Source organism: Lytechinus variegatus, chromosome 5, assembly GCF_018143015.1.
Source record: "Lytechinus variegatus isolate NC3 chromosome 5, Lvar_3.0, whole genome shotgun sequence".
Classification (NCBI taxonomy): domain Eukaryota; kingdom Metazoa; phylum Echinodermata; class Echinoidea; order Temnopleuroida; family Toxopneustidae; genus Lytechinus; species Lytechinus variegatus.
Window position 1 is genome coordinate 47,832,003 of NC_054744.1, and position 18,494 is coordinate 47,850,496.

At 38.5% G+C, this 18,494-nt stretch overlaps 1 protein-coding gene across 1 annotated transcript; it reads right to left on the minus strand.

Moving 5' to 3' along the window:
• Positions 1–4,768: 4,768 nt before the first annotated feature.
• On the minus strand, positions 4,769–6,698 carry LOC121416332 (5-hydroxytryptamine receptor 1D-like). The gene has a single exon (XM_041609899.1). The coding sequence runs from the start codon at positions 6,692–6,694 to the stop codon at positions 5,294–5,296; it is 1,401 nt and encodes a 466-aa protein (XP_041465833.1). The 5' UTR covers positions 6,695–6,698; the 3' UTR covers positions 4,769–5,293.
• Positions 6,699–18,494: the final 11,796 nt, after the last annotated feature.

The following is an 18,494-nucleotide window of genomic DNA, read 5'->3' on the forward strand; positions in this document are numbered from 1 at the left end:
TAAAATCTGCAAATTTATTCATGAAAAACATATGTATACCTAACACCCAATTTCACTTCAAATTTCTTTTTTTTTTGCAGATTTCATCTTTGTAATCTAATTCAAAGGTTTCTACAAAGAAAATTGCAAGAGCCAATTTTTTCCCTATGTATTTCTATGTTTTTATAATTTCTTATTTATTTCTTTGTTTTTTCATCTGTTGTTTTGCATTGTTTTTTTTCAATGGAAATCATTACAGACCATTTAACAGCTAATTTAATTCCTGAATTAATTAAGCAGACCGATTACAACAAAAAATAATCACCCTTTGATGAATTTCATCTCCCATAGACTTTGTACACAAAGTATAAAAATGGGCCATTTTCTGGATGACATTGTCTTGTAAAAAGTCATGTGATGTCGCGATGCTATACCCGCATGTCGCGAATTTGGTGTCAAAAGTTGCGCGAGACTTTAAGAAAAAAGTCATAAGATTTTGCAGCGCTAACTTTTTGCGTTTCGGAAATATCGCGCGAAGCTTCGGGGAGGGGGGCATCACTGCCCCCAGTCCTTTTAGGGTTAATGATGAATAAACCAAGAAGAGACCTAACAGTGAGAGCAAATATTTGGAGTGTGTGAAACATAGTTAAATTTATTTCATATTTTGCTGTATTGTATTCGAAATAATTATGGAGTCATTCTTTCGTATATCTTTCATTGCTTATAACAGGAAGAAATATTTCTCAATAAAATTGTTATCGAGAACTTAATGTATTTTTCTTAATGTGAAAGATAAAAAACTGCATTCTCTATGAGCATATATTATTTTGAGATACAAGAGAGAATATCGTCTATTTTATGTATATATCATGCTTTATTGTGAACATGTTATTTTTATTTTTGTACGAATACATTGTTATCATTGTAATTGAGTAATAAATTGCTTAATTAATATTCTGCATTTAGTTCTTGAGAACTAACAGAAAATCACTTGAGAATAGACTATGCAAGGTGAGTTATAGTAATAGAATGAAAAAAATATAATTGAGTTTGTTTTGTTAAAATATCTAAACTGAAAGATCATCTTTTCCTTTATTTTCAATCGGCCTTTGCTAATATGGATAGATACCTTTACACGGTAACTCTTCAAAAAGTTTTACAATTTGATATTTTATCAACCAACCATTTTTTGTTCTTGCAATTCATTTACTTGACTATTTAATCGACAAAATTGATAGCAAAATGATATACGAACTAATAATGTTTACATACTCTACAGAGTGTATTTGTGCAGATGGATAAGTGTAGATCACTTTTGTTAGAATGCACGTTAAAAACTGTGGTGTTAAAACTGACACCAATTGGTGTTAATAGAGGACCACACCCTGAGGTGTTAAAATAACACCCTAGAGATTGAACATAACACCAAAGAGTGTAAATTTAACAACCATAGGTGTTGTAATAACACCTATAGGTGTAAAACTAACACCACCAATTTAACACCAGTGTAATATAACTGGTGTGGTCCTCTATGTACACCGGTTAACACCACAGTTATCATGGTTATTGCCGTGTAGATATACTTTCAGATATCATTTGAGCGTGAATTATTTTCTTCCGACAAACTTTGTATGTATGGTTATACATAATCAAATGTTTTCAACAAACCCTCAAAACCATGACCATCGAAATGAACGTGATGATCTTCATGGCTTTATCATTTTCTTATAAAATTTGTGATAATATAACTCCAAAAGAAGTCAAATGCGTTTAAAATAATCATAATATCATTTTCTCATGTTGGTATAAGAGCTTTGATCAATAATCATGATGGATGTTATTACGTAGAAGCTGGTTTCTTCTACATTCTTGCAAAATCAAGAGCATATTATGACACTTGTAAAGATAAAGAGTACCTATTATCATTAAACATCACTAAATAAAGTATTTACCATCATGATGTATTAATGTGGAATATCATATGGCAAAGTCACAAACGTGTGTGAAAGAAAAAAACGTATCTAATTGAAAGCTGGAAATAATTTGTTATAATTATGTGAATGTGCTTGTATTTTTTTCAGGCGGGTTATTACAGTTTTGAGATGATAACGCGTTGAATACGTCTGGGAGATTTCGTGTGAGGAGTAATAATGTCAATTAAGATATTACTTGCTCATCCCAAGGACATTAAAAATATTACTCTTATAACATGTATAAAAAGGATTTTTGTATAGATAAATTTATTGACTCCCTGTCATTTAATTTGTATTAAACTACAAACATTTTGACAACATAAATTCCATTTTTACATGAAAAAAAAACAGAAGCCACAAAAATTGACATTTTCTGAAACGTATCAATCAAATTAATTTTAAAAGTTATCTGCGGGCCATCTACAACCGTATAAGGAAATTTCATATCGACTGATTTTTCTTTCACTTTGAACAGTCACGTTTGTGTTTCTCTATTTTTCATAGATCATATTTTCCACTTTTTGCAATCATTTAACGATTGAATGTAATCACTAATTTTATCAATCAACTGCATGTGTATGTGTGCTGAGAACGCAATAAAAATAATCATAATACGATAATCAAACAAAGCTGTCATTCTATCAGAGTCGTTTGGTGTGGTTCATGGGACGATTACGAGAAAGAAAGGAATGACGTTTGAAGACGAAAAGAGAGAAACAGAGGAAGGTATATGGGGGAAGGGAGATGTTGATGTGAGGACAATAAGGAAATCTGGAGGCCGTTTCATAAAATTGTTCGTAAGTTAAGAGCGACTTTAAAAACGACTGGTGATCCTTTCTTACGCGCTGAACCATCGCCTATAATATACCATTTACCAAAAGAAAGGATCACCAGTCGATCTTAAAGTCGTTCTTATCTTACGAACAGCTTTATGAAACACCCACAAGGATTGTTACAAATTTGCAATCGATTGCAATAATTTGTTCAACAGAACCCTGGTATTAATGAATCGGACTCGTGCAAGAGAGGGAGAAAATAGAAAAGGTGAACGGTTATTTGATAAACTAAATGAGATTTTTTTTCTGCATGATATTTCAATAAATGACTCAGGGTTTTTGAGGAGGAAAGGCAGTTTTATTGTAAAAAAGAACAGTCTGGTATTTTATTTTCTCATTTGATTCAAGCATCAAAACGAATGTCTTTTGATACATTTTTCAAATACTTCTGTGTATATCCGACACACTAGAGGTACATGAAATAGGACAGAGCTACATTGGTCGAGGCAAGTGAAACTGACCACTATTCGACAACACCAACTAGTCTATCTCTATCTCCATGACCCACCCCTTCCTCCTAGTCTCTCTCCAGTCTCACTCTTTCTCCATCACCTTTTCTCCTGACTCCTATTTACTTTTTATATTCCAAGAAACTTCATAGCCTTCTAAGTCAATAGAATAAAAGATTTGTTTGTCTAAAAAACGATATTTTGAAGAAGGCGATTCATATTAGCTAGAAATGTTAATATTACAAACAAGAAGGCAACGATTCATATTAAGCATTTAGATATGTTTTTATCTTTGTTTATATTTTACAAAGGCATTCAATTTAGGTAATGTTATAATAACAAATGCTGAGGAAATCACACAAAATAAGGTAAATTACTAAAGGAGAAGAAATGAACTTAGTAATAAGGGATTAAATCAAAGTACAATTCATTCGCGATTTTTTGTTATCTCTTAATACAAACACAATCGTGCCAATTAGTCAGTTGAAGCTGTGACGTGATATTTTGACGTTGTGTGGTGGAGAACTGAGATGGCAGCAAACATGAATTACTTTTCTCAAACCATTGACTCGTTGTTTCATGAGGGGCAGCGCGTTTTGTCATCAATCTACAAAATAGATTTTAGACTCTGAGGCCCGTATTCTCAAGTCAGGTTTAACTTAGACCATGGTCTAACTCTGTGCTAAAATTATGGGAAGCCAAAAGTGTCAAAATTTTTATTAAGTTGTATGTTTCTTATATTTACTGTGCTCTCTCCCTATTCTTCAATGGTGAAGACAATCATCTATATTTTCTAGACAATTATGACTGAGTTGAGAGTCAAATGAGCTGAAATATTATATCTCTACTGTTGGACATTTATGTACCAATTGGCTATCCATACTTAAACCACAACTTTAAACCTGAGTTTAAGTTAAACCCGACTTCAGAATACGGGCCTGAGAGTTTGAATAGATTTCCAGTTCAGAGCAATTACACAAAACTGTAAAACTATGAAATCGGTTTTCAAAAATGAAACGCCATGTATATAATTTCATATTTCCCGCGTAATTCCATTTTGTATTACGCCATGCACAAGTTTGAAATGGTTTGATAATAGTGTAAATTCTTAGATTCACCGTCAAATAACTTTTTTGATTAGCCTCGGCTCTCCTGTCTTTCTCTCATAAAGTGACATAATACTGTATGGACATTGCGTCAAATTAGATCTTACAAAAAATAACTGAATATGCCTAAAAACTATAAAAATGCAATTCTCTTTGCCACATAATGTGTTATTATATTTTTAATTGCATATTGTGACAACTATAACATGTATAAGCAAAATACCAATGTTCTCAATACAGAAGTATTCCTGTTTCTTCCTTTCACTCCTATATATTTATTTAGTATTTAAAATCTCACCATCGAGATGAAATTAAGAAATAATACCGAGAGAGCAGTTTCGTAAAACTGTTCGTAAGTTAAGAGCGACTTTAAGAACGACTGGTGATCCCTTCTTACGCGCTAAACCATTGCCAATTCAATATACCATATACCACAAGGAAGGATCACCAGTCGTTCTTAACTTACGAACAGCACCCACCGGAAGAGCATAAAATTGTTAGACACATACAACTTTATGATTGATAGTTGAACTGTTATTGTGCTTTGTCTAGACATTTGGGATTGAATTTTCATAATCCAATAGTAGGCCTACAATTTGGGAAAATCTTAAACGTAGCATTCAGGTGATTTTAACAATGATATATTTTGTCCAACGAGTACAAGGGTTGGACTTTTAAAAGAGAGAGAGAGAGAGTGTGAGTAAGCAAATCCTGAACGACTCCTGCAGTCGCATATACAAGGTATAGTGTAACTAAGGAACAACACTGGCAATGTCAAACGCCGCCCTTTACCGTCATCGATAGAATGTTTTCTTAATTCTCATCCATTTAAACAGTAATTGATGAGGGTCAGTCGGTGGAAGCAGTGGATTTTAGAATAAATCAAACACATGGTATAAGGCATGTGGATATACGCTCCATGATTTACATTTAGTAGTTTTCTTCTTTTTTTACTGGCACGGAACATCAAGGAGAATTTTTCTGAACGCGTGTCTGAAGTCGAGATTGAATACGGTATAGATTAGAGGATTGAGAATAGAATTACACCAACCCAACCACGTGAGTACTTGAAACGTAAGGTTTGTCACGTGACACCACTCGCAAATTCCAATGATGACGTAAACAATAAAAAACGGAAGCCAACAACATATGAAGACGCCGATGACCACAGCAAGCACGGCAGCGGCACGTCGTTCCCGAGTTACTGAAATACGGTGTATCTTCGGCCTGGGGTAGTTGAATGAAAATGGTGTCAACGATCTACGGGGCGAACGCGGAACTTCGTTGATATCAGAATTGTCGGTGCCTGAAATGCCGTCTTCTGGAGAAAAGGACGGTTCAGGTACGCTGAGGTTGAATGATGTCTTTTTGGAGGTACTTATGGATGTGACAGACGCATTGGGAATTCGAAGATTATTCGGAGAGAGTCCATTGTTTGATGAAGACGCTACGTTGGGAAGTTGTAGTTCAAGATTTTCTCTAACAGATTTCATCGGATTTTTGTTTTCATCTGGGGACGTACAGAGAGGTTGGGTATGGCCATTACCCTGTGTTTCCGAGCTGCTGGACTTTTGCTGTTTCTCCACGCAAGGTTGTGATGGCCTTCTCATGTGCATTGTAGAGATAGCAGCCCTAATTGACTTCTTCCGTAGATGGCGTCGTGCAGCCAGAAAGATCTTTATGTATACCGCGACTACAATCAAACATGGGATATAGAACGTCACCGATGAAGAGACGACTGCTATGGCTGGTTTAGGTGCGACTTGACACGAGTAGTCAGCACTATCCGCAAAGTTATCCATGAGCAAGAGGAACATGACACTGAGTAGAATAGAGAGAGACCATGCCGAAGCTATGGCTACCGTCGCCATGAAGGGTGTCCGCCTGTTCACATACCACACGGGATTGGTGATGGCCATACAACGGTCCAGAGCAATCACACACATGTTCCAGATAGATGCTGTGCACAGTAGCACGTCCAGTGCTACCCATATGTTGCAGACGACCGGACCGAGATGCCATTGCTTGTCGTTGGTGAGTTCCTGATACGCTGCAAAAGGCATGATGATCCCACAAACACCAAGGTCACAGACCGCAAGAGATACGATAAAAGTATTGGCGACGCACCGTAGCTTCTGGTAGCGGAACACTGCTCGACACACGAGCCCATTACCGAATAGTCCACAGATGATCACGACAGGTAGAAGCGACAATGCTGCTATTTTCGTTGGCAGGGAAGCTCCTTGCTCGACGACCGTGCCTTCTGTTGTTCCCTTGACACTCATGTTAAGGTGTAGGAGCAGATTGTCATTGGCGTAACCCGACTCCGGTAGCTGTGTAGTCCATTGCATTTCTACAAACTGCATGGAAGACAAACAAAATGAAAAAGGAATATTGTTAAAGTTCGAAATAATTTGTTATCCATTAATTATTATTACTCAATTAACAAATTAGCGAAGAGTGACATGTAAACTTTTCAATTTGAGTTACAAACGACATTTACCATGTTTACTGTACATCCAACAACCCCTAGTTTTCTCTTGACAAATAATCTTAGCCACACTGTTTCTTTCCTTCTTCTTTCCTGTCCTATCTTACGCCATATGTATTTTTTTAAATGATTGGCCATGTCTTATGTTTTATGTATTTTTCTTATGAATATTATTTTGAGCTATCCAAACAAGCCTGATGAGCTTTCATTTGGTCCACCACTATTTTAAAATGTATTTGTATATTGCTTTGTACATGTTTTGATTTTGTGTAAATATATGGAATGAAATGGAAATAAAATGATATTAAAATCATTTATACATTTATATTTTGATAATTAGGGAGTATTTCGTTTTAAGCAAAGGAAAACTTGAATTTTCAAAATGTTTTGGTACAACTTTCAATATTCTGCTACCATGGTCAATGCAAGGTTTGAAAGAAACAATTCCAAAATTAAGAAGATAGAATTCCTTAAGCGAAGTTTTACAGAATCCAACATCGGCAAGGTACTGCGAGTGATATCAATATTCTTGAAACATATCCTCTCCTCCCATGTTTTCTTCAGCAGAACTCGGCGGGTCACGAAAAGACTGATATCAATTCTGGCTCATGTTAACAGCCCAAACATTAAACTCTAATTGCATTTGCCACCATCTTCTCTTATCTCGTGCTGAGATTGAAAAGAGTGCATTAATGAAAATCTTGAAACGAAATGTGTTTATGAAGAATGCACTGCATGAAGTGTACACATAGGAATTCATGAATTAACAACTATATCAAGTACTCTGTGATTCTAACAACAACTCATTTTGGATAACCTTGGGCATGTTGCACATGATAAGAACGCGTCGACGAAACTCTTCCAATAAGAACATCGCTGTTCTATCGCTACTCCGTTCACGACGGGAAAGGATATTGTCACGCATGCGTCACAAAAACATCCTCCTTTTTGTGACACCAAGAGAACATTGTTTAGCCAGCATGGCTTTGACATCCAACTGTCTTTGGAAATCATTATGACAACCAGGAGCGTATGAAGTTGATTGATTCCCGCGAAGACATCGAGCATTGCACCCAATGATTGCTGCTGTTGATGTCTCGGAGATGGGTCAGCGAACTGGGGTCGATAAAAGAGGTTGGTAGAAGAAGACGAGGGTGGAGGAAAGCAGAAGAAATTCAGAGGAAAAGGAGGAGAGATAATGAATAGATGAAAAGAGAAAGGGAGGGTTGGGGGAGGTTTACTAAAAAGTAATTTCCATTCTTATTGAAGCCAATGTATATTGCAAGAAAATGTTAAGAGGCGTTGGCCACAATGAATACAAAAATAGCAATATTTTCAAGCGATGATGATAATACTAATAATAATGATAATAATAATAATGATAATAATAAATATAATAGTAATAATAATAATAACAATAATAATAATGAAAATGAAAAAATGAAAATGAAAATCCATAATTTATTGTTCGAAATAGACATGAAATGAAATACTCCGAAAATTTGCTTTGCCCAATTGATCGTGGGCCCGGCAGCCGCTGTGCAGCGCCAGATCGACGAGGCTCTATCCCTTTAATCGTTGAACGCCAAACAGGGTAGCAGCAAATCCCATCTGTTAACGTCTTTTGGTCTGACGCGGCCGGGGTTTGAACCCCCGACCTCCCGGTTGTGAGACGGACGCTCTACCAACTGAGCCAACACACCGGTTATAATAATAATAATAATAATAATAGTAATAATAATAATAATTAATAATAATAATAATAAAAATACAAATATAGCGTTTCCCCCTGCTTAACAGCATAATACCCCGGTCATTGGATTAATTTGAATCCCGCACGAAGAGTGCACAATTTCCACTCCAGGTTTATTTTGAATTGGTCTACAAATCGTCTACTATCATTTAGTCCATCAATCAGTTCACCAACTATCCACATGGACTAACTGCCATTTCGTCTAATAACCAGTTGGTCCAATAGCCATTTAGTCCACATACCATTTGGTCGGATTGAACTGTTATTTGTGTAAAATGAATAAAAAGGAAGAATATATTAGACCAACTAGTTATGAGACGAAATGGTAATAGACGAACTGGTGATTAGACCAAGTGATGATTGGACCAAATGGTTATTGGACCAAATGGTTGTTAGACGAAATGTTGATGGACAGAATGGCATTAGATTAATTGAGCCTGGAGTGGACGAATTGGCAATTTACCAGATCTACTGCACGGCAACCACACGGTCGCCACAATTACTGTAATTGAATCATTATAGATGGGGGATTGCAAACATCATTGTGCGTGAATGTTATAAGTCTGCCTCTTGTAACAGAAAAAAATTATCATTAAAAATGGTAGATGAATTGCAACTTTGCAATCATGGCAATTAATGGTAACTAACTTGCAATAAACCCTCTCGTCTATAATGTGCGTGTGCTGTGGACATGGTGGATACCCTGAGAATTTGTAATTTTGTAATCATTGGCAAGGTTCTTCAGAATCATTTGAGTAAATTTTTTTTGAAAGGTATCCTTGAAATACAAAATATCGAAGATTGTCAGTGAAGAGGGGGGGGGGGGGGGGGGGGTAAGTGGGTAAGATGGAGGGAGCTTAGCATGACCCTGAGAAGCGGGGGCGGTGCATGTATATCATTCTCCATACAGCCCCTGGAATTCTGAAAGGTGTGACAAAATGGAGAGATATAACCAAAAATCACCTAAATTTTGTACAGAAAACCTTTATTGACTAAACAATGACTTGCATTTTGGAGTGAACCCCCTTTTTTCCCTACTTGTCAAATTTCTCGGGACGAAATAGCCTTCATTTTGAAGTAAACTTTTTCTTTTTTCTTTTCAAATTTACATCAGCACCCCCTGTTAAGAAATCGTTTCCAGGGCCCTGGAGCTACGGTCATCAAGTTACATCTTACTGGTTAGGAAATGCTACCAAATTAAAATTATTATTGCGCCTTCAAAACAAAGTACTTTGTATTGGTTATTACTCCCATTGATTAGGCATTTCACGTGTCCATACTCGTTGATACTTTATTTCACAATTAAAAACATCGAAAGTATACAGTATTCATACTTATCAAAATGCTAAAACACTATTTACAAGATATTCATCTGACTTTCATTTAACAAGTCCAAAACAAGTAATTATTCACACAACAATATGACGTCATGCAAGGCCCAGATGTTTATTTACCAAATAATATATGAACAAGACGCCGCTTGTGAGCCACATTTTCACATTCATGACATTGCTCACTCACTTCATCTCGCTTCTTTTTTTCTTTCTCTCCATTTCTAAGTAATATAATAATAATATGCAACATTTATATAGCGCTTAATATAAATGTTTCTAAGCGCTGCATGTTATATTACCCCGGCTTTAGCACGGCTACCCTAATCGGGTGGGCGCATAGAGCATTCAAGGAATTCCTTCCTACCGGGGGAGCGTTTCATGAAAGGACTTGTCAGACGTTTTATCCGACAAGTCTTATTTTATTCGACAGTTACCATAGTAACATTGCTTCTCAGCCAATCAAAATCAAGAAAAGATGTCAGATCTGACAACTTGTCGGACAAAAATGTTGATGAAACGCTCCCCTGGTACCCATTTACTACACCTGGGTAAAGAGCGCAATGGAGATAAACGCCTGGCCAAAGAACGCTAATCTAATACTGTGGTGGGATTTGAACCCGGACCTTGTGGTTCACAGTCCAGAGACTTATCCACTGAGCCACAACGCCTATATAATTGGCTTCATTATTATTTTTTATTATTATAAAGAGCCATATATATTTTTATGGCTTTCATGTAGCCCCCCCCCTTTCCCTTCATTGAAGCATATTTGCCGATGATTTTTTTTTTGCCCGAGGACGCGCTATTTGATTGTGATTGATCTAATCATCAAATCCACCTGTCAGATCTTGGGACTGAAATTCCCAGTCTGGTAATAGATTTGGTTCTGTTTGAAATGAACGTAGTTACCACTTGCAATAATCACACAATCATTCAATATCTATAAGTAACATAAATTTAATTCAGAGCGACCAGCTCTATAAATGTACATATAGTTAAAGAAATTGAATAATCAGAATTAGATCATGAATCACATGCATATCAACATAACATCAAACTGTATTCAGCAGTTAACATCAGCATGAATTAACCTATACTGAATATGTTGCAATATGTATCTAATGAGAGTGATTTATTTATATTTAATCAAGGCCTAATAATTTGGCATCCAAACGTGACAATATTTTTGGTTATTAATTCCACCAATTAAGTTTCATCAAAAGAGGGTTTATACTTGGATGAATACATACACTGGACCGTAGTATATCTAATCTGGTTATAATTTATATTGTTCAGAATAAGGACCCCTTCGACATCGTCAATGACTATCGTTGGTCCGATGAATATAGTCGTCTAAGAGCGAGCTGCGGTGGCTTCGACGACGACGCGAAGTAAAGCGAGCGAACTCTCGACAAAAAGCCAGTCCAGAATCGCGGACGAAATGATGAGGGCTGAGAGCCACAGTACGAAGATTGCTACGATGAATCACAAGTCACGAACTCTGAGTTCAAGGATGAAGTACGAGCCCAGCTCGTCCCTAAAGAGAGTAAATAAATAACCATCTCCTAATAGACAAGGTCCAGTAATAACACTATAAATGTTCACAAGTCAGTTAAGATATACTAGCTTGAATTCACTGAGCTACTTACGGAAAATAATGTAAAAACAAACTACGGTATCTTTTATCCCTAAATAGCAAAAGGAAATCTCTCTTCTCATAGAAGTATAACTTCTCAGTTCAATGAATATTTACATCAACTATATCATATACAACATCAATACACTGATCCTGGCTATTACTCTTGTTCAGTTCACAAGCCATATATCACATAACTATCAGTTTAGAATATATGGGAATCGTCATTGCCATTGAGCGTATAAACCAACAATTCTTCCATAATAAAATATCTCATTTAGTAACATTTAATTACTTCATCTTTATATCATCACTTCATGTTTAGTTGGTTTCACAAAGTTTTCATCTATGAAATATGATTTACTATACAATACAACAAAGCATTTAATATTCTTTGCACTTTAGTGTTCAATACTCCAACATTAATCATAAGCAAAATAATTACTGAATTTCTGTTTTCTTTGAAAACACTAAGTTTTGCTTTTAATTACAATAATTAATTATACCAATAAAATAGTGAACTTACAGTTCTTTGGAACAGTCGTGCCTGGTGAGATGAGGGCAGATGTGGTGGCTTTACCTGGCCTGTGCTGCCTGGATCCAGCCTGCCAACGATGGGGATTAAGACTCCGCTGTGCCTGCACTACACAGCCTGCAACATACACCCAAAGTAATGGCCTACGAGAACCACACCCTCACACTCCGAGTTAAGACCAAATGTGGAAGGGTCTTCCTCTCCCGAGAATCAAACGATTTCTGATTTGCTTTTACTCAAACACCACTCCATCTTGACTCTCACAAAGACAAAGTCATTAACATTCTCAATATTCCTCTGCTTTACTCTTCCACGCTGAACATATCCAATTAAAACTACTTAACTATCCAAGCTTTAATTTCACCTATTCAAAACTCCCATCTCAAACATTCTCAACAGTCTTTTCCTCTCATACATAAAAACAAACATCTATAGAATTTTAGAGCCCCATTGAACTTAACTAAATATATCAAGTTAAATGACCCAATGCTCATGACCTAAGCTTGTCAAGAAGTCAAAGTAAAATTCTAATCCTTACACCCCAGCGGGTTTGATCACTTACTTAAAGATACAGTTGATTGACTCTGGGGCTATGACAAGAGTCAACCACCCAAATTCCTTTTATTATATACAAGCTGAATGGTTACTAGGGGTTAACACTAAATAGACTTCCAGTCGCATTGTGACATATCTCCCCTTCCTTCAAGAAATTTCTATAATTTTTGGAGTGAGTTTCTCCGAACCTGGAAGGAAAATCAAACAATTAATATATATATACAAATATAAATGTATTTACAAGAAAACCAAAAACACTCATCCTGGTTTCTGCTTCATGTAGAATCATTATCCGGTATCCTACTTAGGTAGTCTGCACCGACGTTCTCTACACTTTTGATCGCTGTGATGGTGAACCGGAACGGCTGTAGTAGCAGAGCCCATCTCAGGATCCTTGCGTTTGCCACCTTCGACTTGGCAATACATTTCAGAGGTTGGTGATCCGTTTCTAGGTGGAAGTGCTTGCCATAGAGATACGGTTCAAACTTCAGAACTCCCCATACAACCGCTAAGCACTCACGTTCCATGACTGAGTAGCCTTGCTCTCTTGGAAGTAGCTTCTTGCTGGCATAGGCGATCGGAAACTTCTTACCTTCTGTTTCCTGAAGCAAGATTGCCCCGAGGCCATTATCTGAAGCATCGGTCCTCAAGATGAAAGGGTGATCTAGGTCTGGAAGATGGAGGATGGGTTCTCTAGCGAGCTTCGTCTTCAAGGTATTGAAGGCTGCCTCTTCTGCATCTCCCCATTTCACGAGAAGTGGTTCCCCCTTCTTCGTTCGATCAGTCAAGGGTACTGCTATGGCTGCAAAATTCGGAATGAATCGCCTGTAATAACCTACAAGACCTAGAAAGGATCGAAGTTGCTTTTTGGTCTTCGGTCTTTGAGCTTCTTGCACTGCTTTGACTTTGTCTTGCACTGGCCGAAGCTCTCCTTGACCTACTCGATGACCAAGAAATTCGATACTTACACATCCGATTGTACACTTCGTTGGTCTGGCCGTCAAGTTGGCCTTCTTCAGTCTCTCGAATACCTCCCGGAGGGTATCCAAATGTTCCTCAAAACTTACCGTGTGAATCAAAATATCATCAATGAAGTTGTCTACATACTTCAATCCACGGAGTAGATCTCTCATAATCCGACTAAAACTTGCTGGAGCGTTAACTAGCCCAAAAGGCATGCTTCGAAATTGGTACAAACCTTCTGGTGTCACAAATGCCGTCAACTCCTTGGCTTCTTCTGTTAGGGGTACCTGCCAATAACCTTTGGTTAAATCAATTTTAGTGAAATACTTGGCCCTAGACAATTTAGCAAATATTTCTTCCTGATCGGGAATTGGTTCTGCATCAGTTATGGTGACTTGGTTTAATTTGCGATAATCACAACAAAACCTAATAGACCCATCTTTCTTTTTTACCATAACAACAGGGGATGCGTAAGGGGAATTGGACGGTTCCACTATCCCTAAATCCATCATCTTTTGAACCTCTTCGTTCACCTTACCTCGCAGAGCATGTGGCAATGGATACGGCTTACTCTTAATGGGCTCCTTAGTGACAAGTTTAATGTCGTGCTTACCTAGGTTTGTCGATCCCGGCATATCTGTCAAGACTTCTTCATACTCATGTAAAAGAGAGTTGACTTTCTCTTGCTGGTCATCATCCAGTTGTGGACTGATTTGCACATCGTTGAGTGATTCTGTAGGGTTAAGATTAGGGAGATGAAGAATGTCTTTTCTTACCGAAGGGTCCACATCTTCACTCTCTCCTTCACAATCCTGGGATACGTCCTCGTCCACTACAGAGACACAAACAACATCAAACACTCCCGCACTTACCTCTTCTCTCCTGTAATATTTCTTCAGAAGGTTTGCGTGAAATGTCTTCGTCTTCCCGTCCAAATCGATTTTGTAGTCGAGAGGTCCTACCTTCTGCACCACCTTGAAAGGTCCTTTCCAGTGCATCAACAACTTGTTGTTGTCGCTTGGAAGTAGAAGAAGAACTTCGTCGTCGACTTCAAATTTTCGCTCCTTGGCTTTCTTGTTGTACTGTCTTCTGTATGTCTCTGCTGATTTGCTGAGATTCTGCTGGGCAAGTTGACACGTCAACTCCAGCCTCTCCTTCAGATCCAGTACGTATTGGTAAGTAGTCTTGGTATCTGGCTCGTCAACCTCACCCGTCCAGAGCTCTTGAAGAATAGCAAGAGGGCCTCGAACTGCTCTCCCATACAGGATTTCAAAGGGTGAGAAGCCTGTGCTCTCCTGCACTGAATCTCTGTAAGCAAACAAGAGGGGGTTAAGATACCTTTCCCAATCCTTGGGTCTTTCTTCACACATTTTGCGGAGCATGGACTTCAAGGTACCATTGAAGCGTTCAACTAGCCCATTGCAAGCAGGATGATAGGGTGTAGTAGTCATCTGCCGGATGGAGAGTAGACGACTCACTTCCTTCATCAGCTCTGATGTGAATTGGCTGCCACGGTCTGTCAACACCTCTCGTGGTATCCCTACCCTGGAGTAGATGTCCATCAGTGCCTCCGCAACCGTCTGTGCGTCAATACGGCGAAGCGCTACTGCTTCTGGGTAACGAGTAGCATAATCTACAACAGTTAGTATGAATCGGTTACCTTTACTACTAGCCGGCTCTATCGGTCCAACCAAGTCCATCGCCACACGTCTGAAAGGTTCATCGATGAGAGGGGTTGATCCCAGAGGTACCTTCGTGACCTTTCCCTTCGGCGAAGTACGTTGACATGGCCCACATGACCGACAATACCGGACTACATCTGCATGCATACCTGGCCAGAAGAAATGCATCAAGATCTTTTCACAGGTCTTCTTATTCCCTAGATGACCACCTAGAATCGACTCATGAGCCAGTTTTAAGACTTGATTTCTGAACTTGGTGGGCACGACAACTTGTAACAGAACATCTGACCCTGGGGTTGCATCCATGTATTCCCTATAGAGTACATCCTTCTTAAAGAAAAAGCAAGATGAATTTCCACCCTTATCTTCTTTTCTCCTTTCTCAGCGGCTTTCCTAGAGGCATCCAACGAGCTGTCTTCCTTCTGGGCCTGGATGAGATTATCCACTGACACAATGTCTTCTAGTGGCTTGGGTACAGGAAGAGGAGGCCTTGTCCGTCCCGCCTGCCGCTTCTGCCCTCTTGTCTCCACTGCACTGCCTTGATGATCTCCTGGCGTCCATTCTCCGTCTGGATCAGCTGGTTGCCTAGCTCCAGGAATATTACCTAATACAAGATCATAAACAGGGGTTGGTACACATAGAGCTTCTACCTTACCCTTGAAGTATGGAGTATCTATGTCGATTTTGGCACGTCGGAAGTTTCTCAGCGTCCGGTCGACGAGCAAACACGTCAGCCTATCTCCAAAGAACTGCTCTTCACGCACCAACTCATATCGGACGATGACTGTTGTGCAACCACTGTCGCGAAGAACATCCACGGGCTTCCCATTCACCAATCCATCGACGACTGGCATCTCCACTTCTGATCCACTCGCCACTGCCGATAGTACCGGTAGAGTGTCACCAGATGCCAACTTCACTCCGCTTCCATCTTCTGTGAGATTCTCCTGCACGATTAGACTCAAACTCTTGTGGTTGAAGTGTCCGGCCATCTCTCTAGTGTCGGTAGGTCCTGCTGCAGCATCATCTCCAGCTGATGTGTCTTCTGCTGACCTGCCTGCGACAACACTGGCTCCCATCTCTCGACGACCTTTCTTGTTTGGACAATTAAAAGAGATATGTCCAAATTTATTACAATTGAAACACTTCTTGTCATCAAATTTGGACTTACCTGGTTTTTCAGACTTAGTGTGACTAATTGCATTGTTATTACTCTTATTCACATTAGGATTTACATTTTTAGAACTGGACTGATGGGCTTTATTCATTCTCCTTATTCTCATATCTGCATGGGCTTCATTGAATTGATCAGCTAGATTTAGGACTTCCGACAGATTACAGGGGTGACGTTCCTTAATGAACATCAATAATTCTTTTCCACATGAATTATATACTTGCTCCTGAATGAGCAAACTCTTCAGACCTTCCATATTGTCATCATAAGAGCTTAGCTCAATCCAATGATTGAGATACTTCTCAATCCTGCAAGCGTACTGCACATAGGTCTCACCATTATTGAGTTTAGCGTACCTGAACTTAGTCCTATACCCTTCTTCTGTAAGATCATACCCTTTAAGAAGTGAGGATTTTACTGTTTCATACTCCTGAGCCTGGGACACTGTAAGTCTTGAAATTATATCAAGAGCCTTACCTGACATCAACGCACACAATGCAGGTGCCCATACTGACCTATCCCAACCCACAATTATGGCGTGTTTCTCAAATCTAGACAAATAACTATCTAAGTCATCCTTTCCTTCTTGAAAAACAGGGAGGGGCGGAATACTAGGCTTATGTGAATGCCCTGCACGTGAAACATTTTCTGTCCTATTATTTTTCCTTAACTCTTCAAGTTTAATCTGTTTATCTAATAACTCTGATTCTTTTTTCCTAGCTTCATCCTCGGCATTCCTAGCTTCAACCTCAGCACTCCTTGCTGCTGCTCTTTCATCTCTAGCTTCTCGCACACATCCATCAACATATGCTCTCAATTTATCACCCTCTAAACCAAACTTCTCTCCTTGTGCAATGAACTTGTCTCTCTCCATACTGTAGGCCACTCCACAGGTTTAGTTACAAACTTACCATATGCAGACAGTTTACGCAGCGCAATGAAGTCTCGATGCACACAGCACTGGCACGTACAGGCGTACACGCAGTAAAGCCTCCTTGCCCTGACCTCCACATGCACCACTGTCTTTCACAACCTTGGACCTACAACAAACTTTGTAAAAACAACCAAATGGAAAAGAGATCAAAATATCATTATCAGATCTACATACAAGTATAATTACCATCAATGATAACAATCATTTCATTATTAACCTAACCTATCAAATGGACAAGAGAGTCCCTTCGTGGTCGCCAAAATGTCAGATCTTGGGACTGAAATTCCCAGTCTGGTAATAGATTTGGTTCTGTTTGAAATGAAAGTAGTTACCACTTGCAATAATCACACAATCATTCAATATCTATATGTAACATAAATTTAATTCAGAGCGACCAGCTCTATAAATGTACATATAGTTAAAGAAATTGAATAATCAGAATTAAATCATGAATCACATGCATATCAACATAACATCAAACTGTATTCAGCAGTTAACATCAGCATGAATTAACCTATACTGAATATGTTGCAATATGTATCTAATGAGAGTGATTTATTTATATTTAATCAAGGCCTAATAATTTGGCATCCAAACGTGACAATATTTTTGGTTATTAATTCCACCAATTAAGTTTCATCAAAAGAGGGTTTATACTTGGATGAATACATACACTGGACCGTAGTATATCTAATCTGGTTATAATTTATATTGTTCAGAATAAGGACCCCTTCGACATCGTCAATGACTATCGTTGGTCCGATGAATATAGTCGTCTAAGAGCGAGCTGCGGTGGCTTCGTCGACGACGCGAAGTAAAGCGAGCGAACTCTCGACGAAAAGCCAGTCCAGAATCGCGGACGAAATGATGAGGGCTGAGAGCCACAGTACGAAGATTGCTACGATGAATCACAAGTCACGAACTCTGAGTTCAAGGATGAAGTACGAGCCCAGCTCGTCCCTAAAGAGAGTAAATAAATAACCATCTCCTAATAGACAAGGTCCAGTAATAACACTATAAATGTTCACAAGTCAGTTAAGATATACTAGCTTGAATTCACTGAGCTACTTACGGAAAATAATGTAAAAACAAAC

Excerpts from the sequence above, each read along its gene's own strand:
- LOC121416332 (XM_041609899.1), bottom strand. The coding sequence starts at position 6,694 with ATGCAATGGACTACACAGCTACCGGAGTCGGGTTACGCCAATGACAAT.